The sequence below is a fragment of the Molothrus ater genome, chromosome 16 (genome assembly GCF_012460135.2).
Source record: "Molothrus ater isolate BHLD 08-10-18 breed brown headed cowbird chromosome 16, BPBGC_Mater_1.1, whole genome shotgun sequence".
Taxonomy (NCBI): Eukaryota; Metazoa; Chordata; class Aves; order Passeriformes; family Icteridae; genus Molothrus; species Molothrus ater.
Window position 1 is genome coordinate 15827067 of NC_050493.2, and position 19720 is coordinate 15846786.

General features: G+C 57.2%; 1 protein-coding gene across 6 annotated transcripts in view; it reads left to right on the forward strand.

Moving 5' to 3' along the window:
- Window positions 1–18281, forward strand: part of LOC118692565 (ankyrin repeat and fibronectin type-III domain-containing protein 1-like) — a 189211-nt gene extending 170930 nt beyond the window's left edge. For all 6 annotated transcript variants that reach the window (XM_036392470.1, XM_036392472.2, XM_036392475.2 and 3 more), the window contains 18 exons: window positions 2427–2628; window positions 2970–3177; window positions 3474–3668; window positions 3910–4023; window positions 4598–4695; window positions 6175–6265; window positions 8055–8162; window positions 8388–8487; window positions 9002–9134; window positions 9861–9980; window positions 10329–10544; window positions 10815–10981; window positions 11389–11539; window positions 12271–12439; window positions 12699–12865; window positions 13720–13930; window positions 14176–14822; window positions 17094–18281. In XM_036392470.1, the coding sequence (XP_036248363.1) occupies window positions 2427–2628; window positions 2970–3177; window positions 3474–3668; window positions 3910–4023; window positions 4598–4695; window positions 6175–6265; window positions 8055–8162; window positions 8388–8487; window positions 9002–9134; window positions 9861–9980; window positions 10329–10544; window positions 10815–10981; window positions 11389–11539; window positions 12271–12439; window positions 12699–12865; window positions 13720–13930; window positions 14176–14822; window positions 17094–17381 (3385 nt within the window). In that variant the 3' untranslated portion in view covers window positions 17382–18281. The remainder of the gene's footprint in view (window positions 1–2426; window positions 2629–2969; window positions 3178–3473; window positions 3669–3909; window positions 4024–4597; window positions 4696–6174; window positions 6266–8054; window positions 8163–8387; window positions 8488–9001; window positions 9135–9860; window positions 9981–10328; window positions 10545–10814; window positions 10982–11388; window positions 11540–12270; window positions 12440–12698; window positions 12866–13719; window positions 13931–14175; window positions 14823–17093) is intronic.
- Window positions 18282–19720: the final 1439 nt, after the last annotated feature.

Genomic DNA, 19720 nt, shown 5'->3' on the forward strand with positions numbered 1-19720 from the left:
CTCCAGCTTCCATGGAGGGCAGAGCCTTCTGTGTGGGAGAGCGTTGTTGCCTCCTTTGAGGGGAGCTGCAGTGGAATTTACGAGTCTTGTTGATGAGCCTGCCGAAAGAGCCACCCTCACCTCTGAACAGCAGCTGGAGGTGGAGAGGAGAGAGAAGAACCTGGGCAGCAGGCAACTCTTAAACACAAGAGAAAGGGCACGGTTTTGCTGGAGAACCTCTCGAGTCAGTTCTCTTTCCTAAATATGCCAGGCAGTGCTTTGCATCTCAGGCTTCTCCTGAGGGTCAGGACCTGTCTTTCTGTCTCTTCCTGCCAGAACAGCTCTGCCTGCTCAGGCACAGGTGGCTTTTCTCTCATCTCTGTGCAGCAGTGACAGCAGAGCTGTGCTGCTGTTGCAGCCCTGTGCCCTCTGCAGAAGGCTCTGTGTGCTGTGTGTGCTGTGTGTGAGCCCTTGGCATGAGGAGCCCTCAGCAGAGGCCGTGCCAGGAGCTGCTCCCTGTCCATGATGACACGTGGCGTGCACAGGCTGAGGACACCATGTCAGAGCCAGGCAGGCCCTGGAGACCGTAGGACTGGTTTTCCACCCTTCCTTGCATTGTGCAGGTCTCTCCCACCATGGTGACACAGTCCTGGGTGCTGATCCCTCCCTTCCCACCAGAACAAGTAGGACTCACCCACTCTAATGTGGATGCTCAGGGGTACTTTGCCACCTGAAGTGACAAAACAGTTGTCTGCTTTTGCAAATGGGCCTTTGGTTGGTGTGGCTGGTGCTCGGTGTCTGACCCATGAAGCCCTGTGCTCAGATAATGTCCATTTCTGGAGCAACCCAGGGCAGCAACTTGACACTGTGGCTTGGGCCACACTGGAGCCCTCTAAATCCACAGGCTGAAGCTGATGAGATGAATGATTGCCAGGAGCCAACCTTAGCAGCATTTTCCACTCTTAAATATCACAGTAATAAAAGGTAAAATCATTAAAGTCCTTCTGCAGCCCCCTGTGCCTCATCTGAAATGAGGACGACGAAGGGCGCAGAGCAAGGGGTTATTAATATCCTGTCTCACGATGATGGCTTTATAAACATCCTTACCCCAGGCACAGCCTCACTGGGCTGCTCTGGCATGACCTTCAGCCAAATGCCATGCTTTTATCACACTTGATATTTAGCCCATAAAGCAAGGGGAGGAAGACTTTGCCCCTAAATATCTGAACTTATACACAGGTGGACGGGGCCAAAACTGAGAGAAACTGTGTTAAGTGTAGCCATGCTAAATGCTCCTTATACCTGATGCTCCTCTCTGGGAACTGTGCCAGAGCTCCAGCAAGAAGGGGATCAGATGTTTGACGCAGTGGAAACCCTCCATGCCGCAGGGGATGACTCATGGGCAAAAGCCCCACACAGCAACAAGGCCACACTCATGCAAAGCCAGGGACTTTGACTGGTGGGAAGAGGTCTTGATGGAGACAGGAGAGCTGTTCCTTTTCCCTGACTGCAGGGAAAGGAATAGCTCCCACTCTAGAGAGCCCCAGAAAAGACACTAGCTTTCCTTGTGACTGGTAGATCTTGAAAGTAAGAATCAAAATCATGTCCCAATGGCAGGGCATTGGAACTAGATGGTCTTCAAGGTCCCTTCCAACCCAAATGAGTCTGTGATTCTATAATCAGAGAGGAGAAAAGATTTTGTAGGTTAATGGAAAAGGTAAGGAGCAGCTGTGAAGCCAGGATCTCTTGGTGAGCAGAAGACTGGGGTCACTGGTCCCCATCAGGACCTGGCATTGTCTGGATGCCCTTAGAAATGGCCCTTAATGTTCCCTGCTCCCACTTCACTTCCAGAGAATGCCCTTTGCTAGAATAACAACTCCGAGACAAGTCATGTACCAAAAAGAGCTGAGGGATGGTGCTAAGTGCAGGGTTCCTGCAGAAGAGTGGGTGTGGAGAGGGTACACGAGACCATCCCAGGCCAATGGTGATGGGCAGCAATCACCCAGCACGGGTCTGGAGGCTGCCAGGCCCTGCAGCCTCCACTGCTGAGGGGGCTGGGCATCTCTGGATGAGGCTGGTTGGTGGAGAATGGGTGTGTGGAGAGATTGCCCTGCTGGGATGGATCCAGACCAGTTGTAGAGTTGAGCAGCCTGAGGTTGCTTTGGGCATCCCAGGTTGTGTCTGAAAGGAAATGTCTTACCTACAGGGATCATATGAGCCCCTTGGCACCCCTGCAGGGCCAGCAGCCAGGAACAGATCTGCCTCAGCTGAAAACAGATGGGTGAGGGCATTGCTAGCACTGGCGTTCACCTTGCAGCCGCTCACACTGGTGCTGCCTGGGAGTGCTCTGGCTCTCCGATTCCTGTCTTGGTCCTGACAGTACAGATGTGCCTCTGCCTTTCTGGCACATCCTCCATGCCTCATTTCCCTCCTGGCTTTTTCCCCAGGTCATCCTCCCCTAAAATGACCCAGCAGATGCGGGACCTGCAGCTGGCGCAGGCCAGGAAGCCACCAGGCCCTTCCTCACCAAACGCAGCCAAGAGGCTCTACCGAAACCTGTCCGGGAAATTCCGCGTCAACTACACCTCCTTCGACGAGGGCAGCCTGGTGGGACGGGGTGAGAAGGAGAAGCTCCGCAAGTCCTACCTGGTCAGTGCCTGCTGGCTCCATCCAGGTGGGGACAGAGGGTCTGTGGGGGCTGGCTCCATCCAGGTGGGGACAGAGAGTCCCTGTGTGGGTGGTGCTGGAACCTGGGTGGGAGCACAAGATTGTGTTAAGTGAAGCTGTAGCAAGTTCAGTTGGAGGTGGTCCAGGTGTTTGCTTGGCATCATCCAGATGTGTCTGCAAAGAGCTGATGCTCGCAAGCCCTTGGGATGAGGGCACCCTCTCCCTGCTTGGGTTCATGGGGTGCTAGTGAGGGTCCAGGGTATGTGGTGGGATGGAAGAGGGTGCCCCGTGCTCAGCCCAGCTGCATTTCTCTTTTCACCCAGTTCCAGAGCAATGCTGCGCTCTTTGAGGCCGTGGAACTGCAGGATCTTGACAGGGTGCAGGAGATGCTGAAGCACTATAGCCCTGAGGAGCTGGACCTCAACACCCCCAACAGTGAGGGGCTCCTGCCCCTGGACATCGCCATCATGACCAACAATGCTCCCATCGCCAGGGCCCTGCTGCAGGCAGGAGCGAAGGAGAGCCCACACTGTGAGTTGGGACAGGAGTCGTGCTGTGCCCATCACCTGGGTCTGCAGCATGGTGCAGTGGAGCATCCCAGGCATTGGATGCAGGTGGGGAGGTGATCACTGGGCTCTGGGACACCGGTGCAGGCTGCAGCAGGGCTGCAGGGGAACCATGCACTCAATCAGACCCCAGGACCGGGACACAGCGAGGAGGATGGGGTCTCAGGGGTGGGGATTCTTTGCCAGCAGAGGCAGAGCTTGCCCTAACCACCTTCTCCTCCCTTTCCTCCTGGGCCCGTGGCCATGTGCACTCTGCCACAGTTGTGAGCCTGGAGAGCCGCTCGCTGCACCTCTCCACGCTGGTGCGGGAGGCGGAGCAGCGCGTCAACGAGCTGATGGCGCAGGTGGTGAACGAGGCGCCCAACGCTGACTGCTCCGAGAAGGAGAAGCAGCTCAAGGCCTGGGAGTGGCGGTTCCGGCTGTACAAGCGCATGAAGGCAGGGTTTGAGCATGCCCGTGAGTGACCGCAGCGGGACTGGGGCTGTCCCTGCTCCGGGGAAAGGAGTGGGGCTGTGCATGGCACCTGGCACCCATCACCTGCACCCTGAGGCCCGGACTTGCAGTGTGGGTGCATGGAGGGGAGAACGTGTTCCATCAGGGAATACGTCCCTGCGGCTGGGGAGGGGCCCCAGAGGGACGCAGGGAGGTTCAGAGCGACCATCATGGCTGTAGCAGTCCCTGCCCTCTCTGTCCCCAGGAGTGCCAGATGCCCCCAGCAGCGTCCACCTCTCTGTGGCCAGCAGCACCTCATTGCAGGTGACCTTCTGGGAGCCCCTGAGTGTCAACTCAGCCGTTGTCACCAAGTACAAAGGTAAGGACGGGGATGCCTGCAGCAGGGCAGGGTCACACAGCCACAGCAGGTGCCTTGCAACCCATGTCAACGCAACAGAGCCATGGGCAGTGCTGCCAAGCCCCAGTCAGGCCACTTTTATGCTGGAGGACAGAGGAAGACACAGTTGCTGGACAGCATGGCCACCACCCAAATGCTCTGAGCTAGACCAAACATCATCCTGCACCAAGGCAAAACTTGGGGTGTCGCTTGTTGGCTGCCCCCTCATCCTGCACACTGGGAAGACTTTGTTGTTATGCACCCCTCACCATCTAAACCAGATATTTTTGGCTTCTGGAAGAATTTCTTCCATCCCCCACTTCTGAGCCACCAATTAAAGGTGCTGACCCATCTTATGTGGCTTGGTGAGGACAGCAGCTCCCCATGACCTTCCCCCCTCTATGAATCACCTTTTCCCTGCCTGCACTCCGCTGCCTTCATCTCCTGTGCTGTCTGCAGTCCCCCTGCAGCTGCTCTCTGTGACATGCTGCCCCAGCCCTGGTGGCCTGTCCCCACTCCAGGGCCTCATGGCACATTGGGGTCTCTGTCCTTGCAGTGGAGTGGAGCTGCTCCCCTACCTTCTCACCACTGCTGGGAGAAGCTGTGATTGACAAGCTGAAGGACCTGCACTTCACCATCCAGGGGCTGGTGTCGGTGAGTGCCCACAGCAGGCAGGGCTCAGCAGGGAGAGCCCACAGCTGGGAAAAGGCCATAGTGCAGCCCATGAGGAGGGGATCAGCCACTGCCACAGGCTGCCCAGAGCAGTGGTGGAGTCATCATCCCTGGAAATGTTCAGAAGATGTGTATTTGGTACCCGGGGACATGGTTTAGTGGTGGCCTTGGCAGTGGTTGGACTCAGTGATCCTAGATGCCTTTTCCAACCGTAATGGTTCTTTGTTTCTATGATCGTTTTGAGCAGGAGCAATAGGATTGTGCCACGCTGTGTGCCATGGGCACAGCCTGGGCAGAGTCAAGACTGGGGGGCTGGGAGAAGCATCTGTCTGTCCCCACATGGCTGCAGCCCCTGACAGTGGGGCACCTCCCTGAGAGGGTGCCTGGGGACTCTGCAGTGACAGGCAGAATGGGCCCATTCACCCAACACTGATTTATTTATCCTCTGTCCCCCTCCCCACTCCTGTCTCCACCCAGGCTCTTCTGGGCAGTAAATCAGTGGCTCAGCCCTCTGCCACCTGCACATCCAACCCCTCGGCCCAGCCCCAATGTCACCAAGAGGTGGGACCAGCCCCATCTTCATCTTTGGGAGCTCGGCAAGGTCATGGCTGGTGGGACTGTGGCTCCCTGCTGTTTTATCTCCCTCAGAACTGCAGGAGCCATGCCTGGGCTGGCACCAGGGACATGGGGACTGTGGTGGGATGGAGCTCAGGATGGGAACACGGGCAGATGCTGGGATAAATGGGGTCAGCCTTAGCAGGGGTAGGCAGGCAGGGAGCACTGATTTGAGGAGCAGAGAACCTCCTTGGTGAGGTGAGGTGAGGTGAGGTGAGGTGAGAGGGGCTGAGGACCAGCAGCAGGTGCCGAGCCAAGGAGCGCTGTCAGGGCTGCCCGTAGTGTGGCAGGGGGGGCTCAAGCGGAGCCTGGAGCAGCATCACTGCAAGGAACTGCTCCAAGCCCATCAATCACACTCGCAGAGCTGCTTCACAGGCTCCTGTCACCTTCATGAGTGCCTGGAGGCCTGGCAACATCTGGCAGCTTGGCTGGGCTTTAATCAGAGGTTTTAATCACTGTCACTGTGCTACAAGCTCTTGACAGTGCTGGGCTGGCTCCCTGTCTCCAGGGGCTGGATCCTTACATGTCCCAGGGGATCACCAGCACCCCAACCCACAGAAGCACTGAGTCTTTCTGGCTGGAGCATCTCTGGCAAGGGACATTTGCAATGTCCAGTCCTTCCTCTGTGTGCCCTGAACTCACCCAGCAGGGCCACAGGGATTCTCTAGTGCCTCATAACAAGGACTTTGCACAGGAGGGGAGGTGAGAGCCAGTGACCTGGGCTGTGGGCTCCCAGCTGAGAGCTCCTCATGCTGTACTGGAGCAGTGGGCTGGAGGACATCCTCCTTGCCTCAGCTGCCAAGCTGGGAGAGGTGGGGTGTGCTGAGTGTGCTGCTCTCCTTGCAGGGCACAGCATACCACGTCCGCGTGTCTGCCTACAACATGAAGGGCTGGGGTCCCCCGCAAGCCTCCATGCCCCCCTTCGCCATCCCTTCCAGTGAGTACCTCTGGGAACACCCCCTCGGCAGCCAGCATGGGGCAGGGGGGACAGGACAGCCCCCTGTGCCATCCAGGGGTCCCTCTCACTGCTGGGATGGGAGCGAGTGGAGCCAGGGGCAGAGTTTGGAGTCTCAGGCCGGGCAGGGAGGCTGTGCCTGGTGGTCTGGGATGCTGCCTCCAGCCAACAGGGTGCTTTGCCAAACAGTGAGTTTTCAGCCTTGAATTACCCTTGCCACCTGGGAAAGTCTGAGCCATTTCAGGCTACCTGGATCAGCTCATCCCATGGAGGAAGCTGGGAGGTGGCAAAGAGCCAGGACTCAGAGGGGTCCTGGGTGGCAGTGGCCTCCCACTCTGTGCCACCACATGGTCTCTCCCATCCAGCCCAGACCCAAAGACCTGCATTCCCTGGCATGGATGGGGGTCACAAGCCTCAACAGAGACCAGCTCTGGGCTGTCAGCACTCTCCTCCCCATGCTGGCCCCAGGAGAAGTGTCAGGAAACAGCCACAAGTGTCACACAAGGCACCCCAGGGGGCTGGGTGGAGAAGGGCCAGGAGGAGTGAGCTGGAAGGAGCAGCCCAAAGGTGAAGTTCAGGACTAAGGGGGCTCCAGACTGGCTTTTGCCACTTGTCACCAGTCCCAAAACAGGTGCCTGTGTGGTGTCCCATGGGACTGGTGCTGTAAATGAGTAAGGAGCAGCCCTCTGGGAGGCTGAGCTTGTCCCAAGAATCAGGCCATGGAAGCACATCCTGTCCCACCATGCTGCAGACACCCAGGGAGCAGGGCTGCTCCTCCTGGGAGCAGGGAGGGCACTGGGAACAGATGGAGATGAACAGTAATGGGTCAGAGAAGTGCAGCACCGTGCACACAGCTCTGGCTGCAGATCCATAGAGCACTGAAATCACCAAAATCCATTTGCATGTCTAGGAATGCACACAGCAAGGGCACAGCAGTCTACTACCGTGGCATTATCTTGTCCCTGTCATGTTTGCACCCACTTTAAAGCCCATTTGCCACCTCACACAGGTCACATTCCCTGTGACCAAGATCCAGGTGGCATCAATTGAGTGTGGCTGAAGTGAATCAGACAGGAGTGGGGTTTATTTATTTTTATTGCCAGTAATATTTCTCCCTTCAGTAGAGATCCCTCCCTGGCCCAGCAGAATATGGTCAGGCACCTCCCTGGGTGTTTTTAAAGCTACTAAAAATAGCGGCAAGTTCTAGCCAAAGTTAACAGAGCTGAACTTTCCATGGAAAACAGCAGCGGGCAGGACATGGGGTGTTTAAAGCAATTAATATAAAGTTGAGGGAGAAGTGCCAGCAGGTCCCCAGCCCTGCTCAGGGTCCTGCTGCTGTCCCACAGCGGGTGGAGCTGGCAGGAGTTTATTTATGTGTTTGTCGAGGTAAGCCCGGCTTCCAGCGCTCATCTGGAGTAACTGGGAAAGACCTGGAGGAAGAGACTGGAAAGAATTTTATTTTTTAAGGCCAGTGAAGTGTAGCAGCAACAGACAGAACCTTGTTCCTTCCCCCTGGTGTGTCCCTGCCATGCTGTGGGGAGGCTGGTGGCCACGGGGTGCTGTGCAGAGCTGGGTGTTCCTGGGAAGAGGGGCACAAAGCTGGGGATCGCCCAGCACACCCAGAAGTGCCCAGCACCGACAACTGCTGCCATGCTGTGGCATGAGGGGGACACCCAGGGGATGTGGGAGGAGGGGATGGGAACCCTTGTGCCCCAGAGGGTGCCCCCCCACGGGCAGAGGGTGCCGGGGTGACGCTGCTGTGTCCCCACAGACTGGCGCGAGTACGACGGGCGGGCGCCGCGGCGGAGGGGACAGGCTGAGGCTCTGGACCATCTCCTGGGCCAGGTGAAGACCGTCCACCAGCACTGCATTTGCCATGGTGAGCCCACAGCACAGTGCTCCACGGAGGCTGGGGCAGGGGCAGCTGAGTCCCGGGGGCTGTGGTGTGATCTGCAGAGCTGGGTGGTGCAGGAACAGCTCTGTGCCGTGGATGTGAAGAGCAGGGAGACAGCTCAGGCAGTGGAGACCTCAGCAGAGCCTTCCCAATGGGTTGGTATCAGCTCTTCATCTCCTGCTGCAGCATCCTCTGCTCTCTGCTCCACAGAGCCCTGCAAGAACCAGCCCCAGAGCAGAAAGCATTCAGTCTCCAAGAGCCTCAAGCACCTCTTCCACCCTGGCAGCAAGTTTCTCAAGACACTGAAGCGGTGAGAGGCTGGTGCACGGGGATGGTGAGAGCCCCTGTCCCAGCAGGGCAGCAGAGCTGCCCATCCTGAGAGCTGTGCTTGCACGCTGGGGGCTGGGGGTGCTTAGAGCAGGGTCTGCACGGGGAGTGAGCTGGTGGTGTCAGTGGAGATGAGTCCCACGGCCCAGAGAGGCTCTCTTGGTGTCTCTATTTGAACTGGCCAAGCTGTGCTGGTGCCCAGATCCCTGCATCACCTCTGAGGCTCACCTGGCACCCCACCTTGTCCAGACCCAGAGTGTTCCCTGCACAGTCTGGCCCATCTCTGCCCCATGTGCTGCAGGGTCATGGGCTGTGGTATCTGCTGGGACACATTGGGTTCCTGTTCCTGCTCCCATACCAGCCACAAGCCTCTTCTGCCACAGGCTGTTGGAGAGAAGTGGGGACGGGACATCTCCTCTTCTCCCAGGAAAGAGACCCTCTGGGAGATGGAGCTGGCAGCTGGGGCGGCTCTGAAGTCTCTCTTCTCTCCCATGCAGGGGCCTCTACCTGACAGCCATCTTCTACAAGGATGACAACATCCTGGTGACCCACGAAGACCAGATCCCCGTGGTGGAGATTGATGACACCTACTCCTGCCTGCTCATGCAGGATTTCCTCTGGCTCACCAAGGTGGGTGGCTGAGGGACTCTGTGCTTGGGCAGAGGGCCAGGAGTGCCAAGGTGAGCCAGGCAGGCATCAGGAAACACTTCTGCCCCTCCAGCCTGGACACTGGGGCTTGGCAGTGCAGGCAGCCCGTGGACTTGCTTCTTGCTGGGGTTCAGCACAGACCAGGAAACTTCCAGGGAATGGCATTTCATCCCAACCTCTGGAAGCCCAAAGATGGGCAACAGACCGAGCAACACTGAGCAGGCTGTGTGCCAGAGTGGGTGGCACTGCCTCTCCACGGGGATGTCAGTGGCTGTTGAACTGCTTCCCCTCAGCATCCTGCCATGGCATCTCTGCCTCTGCTGTAGGATGCACAGGGAGCAGCTGCCAGCTCCTCTGATGTCAGCATACTTGTGGGCAGCTCAGGGCCAAAATAATTTGCTGTGTGATCCTTATCTACTGATGGAGAGTGTTTTCTTCTCCCTCCCCATCTTGGCCAACTTGAATACAAGCTTAAGGTTTCAGTCCTGGATGAAGATGGATGTCTGAGTGGACATGGCTCAGGGCTGCCCTCGGGTGCAGGCTCTGGAGGCATCTCAGTGCCTGTGGCACAGGGATTTGTTTGCACCCCTGCTGAGAGGTGCTGCATGCCCATGCACATTCCTAACCCAGCTGAGAGAGGCAAACAACTTCCCCAAAACTCCCTGGTGTGCCCCAGCTGCAGCAGCAGTGACACTCTGGTGTGTGCAGGTGTCATGCATGTGGGACGAGATCCTGTGGCTGCGGCAGTGTGTCACCGTGTCCCAGTCCTCCTGCTCCTGCATCCTGCAGACGCGCTTCAAGATGCTGCTGGCCATCTCACAGATGCAGGTGAGGGTCAGCCTGGGGGGGAACAAACACTTTAGGTGGGATGCTGGAGTCTGAGCTCCCTTGGGAGCAGCATGCAGATGTACCACAGTCAGATAAACCCAGGATCTGCTGGCCATGACTGCATGTCCCTGCCTCGTCCCCCCTGGCAGGACTCCAGCCATGGGTCAGTGAGGTGCCAGGTGTCATGGCAGTCTCCTGCAGAGGGACTGGGGACCATCAGGGTGCTGTTCTGGGCAGACTGGTTTCCAGCAGGCAGCTGCAGGCACATCTCAGCTGCCCAGACCCACCATGCCTCCGGGATGTCCCCTGACCCTCTGCTTTCTCCTGCCTTCCCACCCTGTCACACAGGGGCTGCTGGGCATCCAGGACCTGGGGCAGGTCTTCTTTGAGCCCATCAAAGACAAACAAGGCAACATCCTCATCGTCACCCTGAAGGAGGTGAAGACCAACCAGACCTTCGAGAGCGTCCGCTGGGTGCCCATCTGCAAGCTGCAGAGCGGCCGCAAGTCCGTGTCCTCCCCCGAGGAGCCCACAGCTCTGGACACGCTGCTCATCTCCCTGCAGGTCTGTGCTGGGGCTCCCCTGGGAAACACCAGTGCTCCCTGCTCCCCCTCGGCCTGGAAAGGTCACAGCGGAGGGGGAGCAGAGCCCAGCCAGCCTCCAAAACTCCTGTTGTTTCAAGGGGAGGCATCCAGATGGTGCCAGATTCGACCTGGCAGCACCGGGTTGTCTTCCTGTGCCACTCCCCTTCTCCAGCTGGACTGGCTGTGCTACAGCATCAGCACAAGCCCTGCTGTGAGGACTTGCTCAGTCCAGCAGTGTCTTTGTTCCCAGGACAAGCTGGCTTATCACCAGCGGAGCAGCCATGCCCTCTCCCCGGGCCTCTACCTGGGCTACTTGAAGCTGTGCAGTGCCGTGGATCAGATCCGAGTGCTGGTGCCAGAGCAGCTCCCCAACATCCTGTGCCACGTCAAGATCCGCTCCAACCCCAACATCTCCAGGTAGGATTTGCAGGGGATGGTGAGACCCCCTGTCCCAGCCAGGCTGCTGTGTCCCACGCAGGCTAACAGCTTCCATCACCTCCTGCTTCAGCAGCAGTGTAATATTCCCTCCTATCCCTGCTGTGCAGCGCTCTCAGGCACAGGGTGGGGTTGTTAGGGTGTCCTGGGTGGGGTCAGGGCTGAACTCGACAATCCTTGTGGGTCCCATCCACCTCAGCATATTCTGTGATTCTGATTTAGCCTAGAGCAAACCAAGTTCCCTCTCTACCTCCACCTCTCCCAAACCTCTGGGGATGCTGCACTGACTGGGAGAGGAACAGCCAAGCAAACACAGCTCTCAGAGAAATTGTATCCACGTCCACCCAAACTGCTCCCTCCTTCACCTGTCTGTCTCTGGCCTTCTGCAGAGAGGAGTGGGAGTGGCTGCAGAAGATGGCCAGCGTGGAGGAGCCTGTTCCCACAGAGCCAGAGACTGACAGGTCCCAGAACCCCTTGTTTCAGGAGCTCCAAGTGGCCATCAAGGAGCTGATGACCCTGGTGAACATCCCACTGCAAGAGGTAGAGGCAGGAGCCAAGGTCTGGGCAGAGGGAGGGGATGGGGCTGTGAGCACAGTGCTGGTGGTTGCAGCAGGTGCTGCATGTCTGGGTCTCCTTGTGAAGCTGGAGCACCCAGATTTTAGTGCTGTGCAAACAAAAGGTGAGCGGTGAGTCTGCCCTGCCCAGGGTCAGTGTCCACAGGAGCTGTTTGTCCTTCCCACGCTGTACCCCCAAAGCAACAAGAGCAAATCTGGGTTGTTACTGCTGCCAGTGGTTTGGTCCTGGGCAGCACGAGACCAGCCCAACTCTGCCCCTCCAAAGCAGGCTGATCCCTGGCCAGTGCTGGGCTGGAGTGCAGCCCCTGGGGCCAGACCGCATGGGGAGAAACTTTCTTCCATCATGCCAAGTATCTGCTGGGAAGCAACCCAGCAGCCCCAATGACAGGTATGTGCTTCTGGCTGGGCAGCTGGGAGGGCACCTCCCTGCTCATCGCTGAACCATCTCTGGTGGCACATTTTCAACACCCTGCTGTGGTGACTTTGACCAGAAGTTTTGAAACTTTTAGGAAAAATTAGAGAAGAAGTGATGAGATTATGCAGATTATGCCAGAAGCAAGGAGCCTCTGGTTATGTGCTGAAGGTGCAGAGTCCCCTGGCTGCAGGTGGTCCCTGAGGACTACTCCATGCATGAGGACTGGGCAGAGGACCCACCAGGTGATATGTGCAGCTGTTACCTGCACTATCTTCTTGCAGGCCAAAGACTTCCGTCTGTACAGCCAAGAGGTGCTGGACTTTGGGGATCAGGTCTCCTTCCTGCTGCTGCTGCCTCCGTCAGACGACGTCTGCACCGCTCCGGGCCAGAACAACCCCTACACCCCTCGCTCTGGCTTCCTCACACTGCCACTGCAGATCTTTGAGCTGGGTGAGGAGAGGGAATGCCAAAACCCAACTTTGCTGGTCCCCTTGTCCTCTGAGGCTCCTGAGAGCTGGGCTGGGCAGTGGGGTGCCTGGAGGTCCCTCCCTCCCTGGGGAGGAGGCATGGAGGGATGTACTGAGGGCTGTCCAAGTGGACTAATGGACAGTGTTGCCTCCTCATCTTGGGTGATAGGGAGGAGGCTGTAGGGCATCCATAGCATGGGACCTCATGTTTTTCATCCCCCCTCTCTTGTTTCCTCTCTCAGTCCACTTCTTCACGTACAGCCGGGAGTTCATCACACAGTACTGCCAGGTGTCCGCCCTGCTGGAGCTGGAGTCACTCCTGTCCCAGCAGAGCCTCAGGGAGGCTTTCTCCGATGCCGAGCTCGCCACTGCCAAGCAGAGGCACCAGCAGGTTCAGGACTACATCCAGGTATGGGGTGGGAGGAGGCTCGACAGTGCCCCTGACCTGCCAGGACTCAGGCAGCAGCATCTGCACCCAGGCTGTGCCCTGGTCTTGGTAGCCCTGGGGGGATTTCTCTGATGTTGCTGATGGGTAGCAGCAGTCTGGTCTCTTTCATAGATTCATTGAATGGTTTGGGTTGGAACAGATGTTAAACCTCATCCAGTTCCACCTTCCACTTTCCCCGGTTGCTCCAAGCCATGTCCAGCCTGGCCTTGCACACTTCCAGGGATCCAGGGGCAGTCACAGCTTCTCTGGGCACCCTGTGCCAGGGCCTCCCCTCACATGGAACAATTCCTTCCCAATATCCCATCTAATCCTGCCCCCTGGCAGTGGGAAGCCATTCACCCTTGTCCTGTCACTACAGGCCCTTGTCCCGTCCCTCCATCCCTTGTCCCAGTTCCCTCTCCAGCTCTCCCTGGAGCCCCTTTAGGCACTGGAAGGGACTCTGAGGTGTCCCTGGAGCCTCCTCTTCTCGAGGCTGCAGTTGCTTTATCGAGCAACTTCTTACTGCAATGATCACATTAAAAATCCCAAGGAGACACCCAAAGTGCACATGCTCTCTTTGCTAGAAGAAGGTCTGCAAGTGCACTTTAGGATGGACTTGCGAAAGAGCATCCCACACTACTCCTGTCCCCAGCACCCCTGCTGAACCAGCAGCTGCATCCTCCTCCTGCCTGAGAGCACTTTCTTTGCATTTCCCAGCTCAGGGATTCCCCCAGAGCACTGGGGAGATGTATGTGTACAGACTCTGTGTTTTGCCATGGGACTTTCTTGCTGTGGTTTGCTGTGTGAAAGGGCTCCTCCATTTCCTCTGTTGGCAGCAAATGGAGGAAATCTGGCGAGAGATGCGCTGGATCATGGATGTCCTGCAGCACGCCCGCTACAAGCAGCCCTCCTGTGGGATCTCTCTCAGTGGCTTCCTCAGCGAGGCTGGGGGAGCAGCGAAGGAGAAAACCCGATCCTCCTCGTCCCACCTTGACTACCTTCCATCGCCAGTGCTCTCACCAGAGACCAGCCGCAAGCTCAACTCCGGTAGGGACCCGAGCTCCTGCCTGGGGGCTCAGGGGCTGCCCGGGCTCGGGGGTCCGGGGTGGCTGTGCCCAGGGTGCCGGCAGGGCCGGAGCCTGGACGCGCAGGGCAGACCCGCCCTGCCTGTGCCGTGCGAGCACCTCAGGTGTGTCACAAGGGGGTGAACCTCAGAGGCTTCCCTGGATTCCACCTCAGCGGGGGATTCCACACTCAGGCTGAGCCGCTCTTTGTTGCTCTCCCCCCGGCAGACTCGCACGGCCTGTCGGACGAGGAGGGCTCCTCGGAGGTGTTCCTGGCCACCGACAGCGACTACGACTCCAGCCGGGCGCAGAGCCCGAAGGAGCTGGACCTGGTGTGCTCCACCACAGGGCCCGAGTGCTGCAGCCGGAGGGCGGCCCGCACCCTGCGGGACAGTGCCCCCGACGTCCTGCAGAGCCACGAGCTCCAGACCCCACCCGCAGTGCCGCCCCCGCCCGAGGAGCCCCGGCCACCGGCCAAGCTCTATGACAGTGACTTTGTCCTGCCCAGCCGGCAGATCGAGCTGCTGCGCATCACCGAGAAGCGACAGGCGTACTGCGTCCGGACCAGCAGCCTGGACTTCCCCAAGCCCCACTGCCCTGCCCCGAGGAAGTCCTGCCCCGGCGCCGTGGACAGCTCCCCGGCCGAGAGCAGGAGCACGGGCCCCTGCGGGCCGCTCCGGCTGGGGCCTGGCTCCACACCCAGCCCCGAGCGCCGCCGGGGCCGCCGCGGCTCCGATGAGTGGACTCAGGACTTGCCGGAGCAGCAGCCAGAGCAGCCTGGGGGCTTGGCCGACCAAGGGAAGAAGCCGGGCTCTGTCACCTTGAGGGTGTGCCCTCAGTACGAAACGGGACTCTCCAAAGAGACCAGTGTCAAGGTACCGGAGCCTGTCACGGGTGGCAGAGCGGCTCTGCCGTGCCCGGAGGGACAGGGCTGGCAGGATGGGGACAGAGGCAGCAGGGCTCCTGTGCCCCACACCTGGCCCTGCCCTCCCCATCCTTCACCATCCCAGGGGTGAGGTCCCCTGGAGACCCGCAGCACTCCTGCCCTGACTCCCTCTGTCCCTGCTGTAGATGAGGCTCCTGGTAGGACAGCGATGGCTGCTGCTGCAGAAGGATGAGCCAGGGCCATACATAGTGAATTTTGGGGACAAGGCAGTGGGGCTGAAGTTTATCTCTTGGTCTGTGGTTCAGCAGGTGACAGTAGCTTGGTGCCACCCAGTGTGGGCAGGCAGAGCAAAGGACACTTTTGGAGGGTTTTTTTGTTGTTTTTTTTTTTTATTATTTTTTGGGGTTTGTTTTGTTTTGGTTTGCTTTGGGGGTTATTTTGTGTTCTTTGGGGGTTTATTTTGGCTTGGTTTTTTTTGTTGGTTTTTTTTTTTTAGTTTTGTTTAAAATAAAGAGAGAAGAAAACCTGACTGTTCTAATAGGGGGGAAAAAGCCAAAATAGCAGATGAGTGTATTAGCAAAAATCCAAATCTTCCTTGATATATCCGAGCTACTGATATAATAACTGAATCCATTGTTTAAGATAGTGTCCTTGCCACATCCTTATGTGATGGTGTGTTCAAACACTTCATACTTCCAGGCAAAAATTCAACTGTCACCCCTGCCCTGGCCATGCTCCTCCAACAGCCTCCCCATCCTGGGTGTGTGGTCTCTGCTCCAGCCTTCCTCATTAGGGAAGGGAGAGCAGGAGCTTTTTGTCTCCAGCCTCTGGCAATTCCAGTGGCAGAACCCACTCCAGTTCCAGCTGGGGCAGCAGGCAGAGCTCTTTCCATGCTCCTTCAGACTGTGCTGGAGCAGCTGTGTGACCTGACTCCTTTCCATGAGGGCTTTGCTGCCAAGAGCTGACCCCACCAGCTCTGATCACTCACACCTGCTCCAGGTGGGGTCCCCCATAGAGGACCATCCCCCAGGACATCTTGGGCAGGTGCCCCTCTGGCTTTGTGGCCTCCTTTGATCCCAGCCACGGAGATGCTTCCCCGTTGAAGTTTCCTTTCCGAGACATTCCTGGTGCCCAGGACAGAGGATGGTGGAGCAGAAAATCATTAAATCATGACTGGTATGGGTTGAAAGCAACCCTAAAGGAATGGCAGAGGAAGAACAGTGCCAACAGGCTGATTGGTTTATTGCTGGGGACATTTGTTAGCCAGTGTCTCTGCACCCAACTGGGACATCCTAGCAGAGACAACTCTGCCTCACTGGATTATTTTCCATTTGAGGAATGCCCATAGATTTCTGTGGAACTGAAGCACAGCCCTCAGGTTCTTGGCGGGCTGCCCATGTAGCTTTTGAAGTTGCAAAGCTTTGGACACGCCTGCTTGAAAGCATTTTACGATATTCTCCTGGTGTAAATGGCTGAGCCCTGCCATGGCTGTTCAGGGCTAGCAGTGCTCACGTGGGCCCAGGGCTGGGACCACCCTGCCGGGGCAGCACTCCTGGCGCTCTGCAAGCCCTCACAGATGTGCCAAAGGAAATGTTGCTTTGCCTGGGTGAGGATGGATGTCCTGCCCTGGAGCCTTTGAAGCTCCCGGCGTTAGCAGCCAGGGCCCTGATGAGCTCATTTTCTTGACAGGATTTGGGATTCACAGGGCTGTCCCCTGGGAAGCAGAGGGCAAGGGTAGCTGTTGGTGGGAGAACCCCAAGCTTGCGCACAGGATGAAATTTATTGCCATGTTCCAAAGAGGTTTCAGTTGTAGTTTGGCAGAGCTGTTGTGATCCAGCTGGTCTGAGGGTCTGGACCCTGCTCACGAGAGGGACTTCACACAGATCCCTCCGTGGTATCAGGAGCACGACAGGGACTGTCCCTCTCCAACTCCAGGTGATGAGATAGTGGGGCAGGCTCAGCAGAGCTGTAGGTGACACATGCAAGGGTTGAGTGGCAAGGGCTTGGAAACAGGAGTAGAGGCAGAGAGTAGTCCATAAGTTTGGGCCCTGGCATAGAGGGGCACCCCTTGGGCATTCCCTCGGCATGGTGTGCCCATGGCCACGGGCAGCACTGCTCACAGGCACCTCTGGGCAGCTGTTCCTCCACCCTCACCATTCCTCCACTCCGTCCGCTGCCTCTGGCCCCTGTTCCTCCTCATTCCTCCCCCTTACCATCCATCTCTCCCATCTCTCCATCTGTGCCATCTCTCTCTCCACAGCTGCACATCACCAGCCAGACGCCTGCCAGTGAGGTGGTGAAGCTGGTGGTGCTGGAGATGAACGGCATCGCACGGGACGTGCTGGGCGCCTCAGCCGCCGTCTGCTACAGCGAGGAGCAGCTGGAGCACTTCGGGCTGGTGTTCGCTGCCAATGAGAGCGAGCGGTGGCTCCCCGATGACTTCTTGCCTCTGTCCCTCCACACCAGCCAGCCCGAGGGGCGGTTCCTGGTGCGCATCAAGGAGACGTCCCCTCTGGTGCTCCAGTACGGGCCAGCGACCACCGTATGAGAGAGGAGAGCGGCGGGACGGAGCGGAGACCTCGGCTTCCAGAGCAGACAGCTCGTCTCTGATGCTTCCTTCTTCCACAGACACCCTCTCATCAGGCGTCCGCGGGGTGGAATGGGATCACACTGGGTTGTGTGTTCTTTGTTTGTGCTATTTTTTAATTTTTTTTTTTTAACCAAAGAGACATCGAGACTCAGTTTTTCTGACTGGAGAAGAGGAGGGTGGAGTCCAGAGACCTCAGAGCTCAGGAGGAATCTCTGCAGGAATGGAATTTTTGAAAGTAAACATTTTTAAGGAGAAACGGGGGGGGGGAGAGAGAGAGAGGAAAAATATTACAAGAAGAAGCAGCAATACTTTTTTTTTCCCTTTTTTTTCTGAAAAACCTTGTTTGGGATTCACTGAAGGCAAAGCCACAGAGGATTGCTGGGGAGAGCTGTGGTGTCAGTGAGGAGAGGGCAGGAGCCACAAGGACAACCCTGAGAAGGGCATTTTCCTATCTGCCCTCCTTTCACTGCACCTGGAGAAATGATTCTTGCACAAAGTTCTTGGAACAAAATTATATTATTATTTTTATTCTGAAAAAAGTCAATAATCATTGTGCCAGAGCCACTGGAGTTGGGTAAAGGTGAAGACCCTTTGCCTTGTGTCCAAGACTAAAGGAACACATGCAGCCAGCCCCCTGCACTCACAGATGTGTCAATACCACACTAGAGATTTGCTATAGAGCATCTCCTGCAAACCCCTGGGCTTCCCTGTCCCCCTGGGTGCCGTTTTGTTCTGGTGATTGTGCTTCTCTAGTCCGTCCTACAGCATGACATTTTGTTAGCCACTAGGTCTCCTGTTAACAAGGTTACTTTTCTGATCTCCTGTGGTCCATAGTAAAAAAGACTGCTGCTGACTGCATAGCACTTGTCCTTCTTGTGGCTGGGTGCGTAGCATTCCATCATCCATCTCCCAAACCAGCTCTGATTCAAGGGCTGGGCTTCTCTTTCCCAGGAGTGTTTAGTGGGGTGCTTCCCACACTGTGCAGCGTTACATTAACACACAAATCACATGTGTGGGAGCAAAGCACTAGTCAAAAATGCTCCTCTGGGATTCATTGCTCTGTAAGGCAGCAAGATAAGGTTGGGCATGCCAAGGCATCACCTCCATGGGCTGGTGAAACCCCAGAGCTGTAGGGCTGGATGCCTAAGTCAGGTTCTGCAGCCTCCACTGATGGAAGAACACCTGGAGAGGAGCAGGGATGGGGCCAGAGCTCACAGCTGTGTCACAGCTGGCACAAACTCTGTGAGGAAGGTGCCAGTCTGGCACCCCTTGGCAAGGCGAGGCTTCTGATGCTGATGCTCCTGCAGCAGCCACCTCACTGTCCTTCCCCTGGCACGGAGGGATCAGGGCTGGGCAGCAGCCCCTGCCACTGGGTGCCAGGGTGCAGGAGGGGCTCTGTGGGCAGCCATGAGGGTTGGCTGTCACTCCACAGAGGTTCCTCATTCCTCGCCTTGCAGGCACCAGTGTGGCACAAGCAGGAATACATCCCAGCACGACCCCTTCCTGCCCCACGTCAGAGCCACTGTGGAGGGGAGGATCCTGTGCCAGCCCCTCAGCTGGTGCCAATCAACCAGCACCACACTGACGTCAGTGCAGGCACCGCCATGGGACATGGAGGCGAGCGACAAAGGAACTTCTTAAAAGACACTTCTCCCATCTCCTCTCTCCTTTGCTTGTCTTCTGCCTCGAGTTAAAACCAACCCCACTCTCCCAGGTCAAGGAAGAAGTGGGTTGGTGAGTGCAGAGGTTCCCATGGTGTTTGTCATTATTGGGCATCCACAGGCACTGACATCCCAAATTGGCAGGAGCTGCAGGGTGGCCCTTCCCTTTACATGTGTCACCTACTGATGCTCAGAGCCTGAGGCAAGGCAGAGGAAAGGCACAGCTGGTGGAAAACTAAGTGCCTTTTTGAAAGTCACAGAGTGAATTCAGTGTTAGATCAGGGCTATGTACAGAAAGCTACATCTGTGTCCCTGATGCTCCTCAGCATGGAGCCGCGCAACTCCTTATGCCCTTTTATTTGACCCCAGAAGGGAAAAAGTCCTCCCTTTTCTTTAAGAATTTGTTCTCCCTTCCTAGAAGTCCAGTTCCATCAAGAGAGACAGAGCCATGACCCAAAGCCAGGTGCTGCTCCTGGGACAATGTCTGCAGCTGGAGCTGCTGCCCACCCCCTGTGCAGAGCTCTGCCTGTGCAAGGGCCTTGCTGGCCCTGCAGAGCTTTTCTGCAGGAGCTGCTCTGGCCATGCAGCAGCTTTGATCACTTGGCTGCAGGGAACAGTGTGGGACCTCCTCCTCTT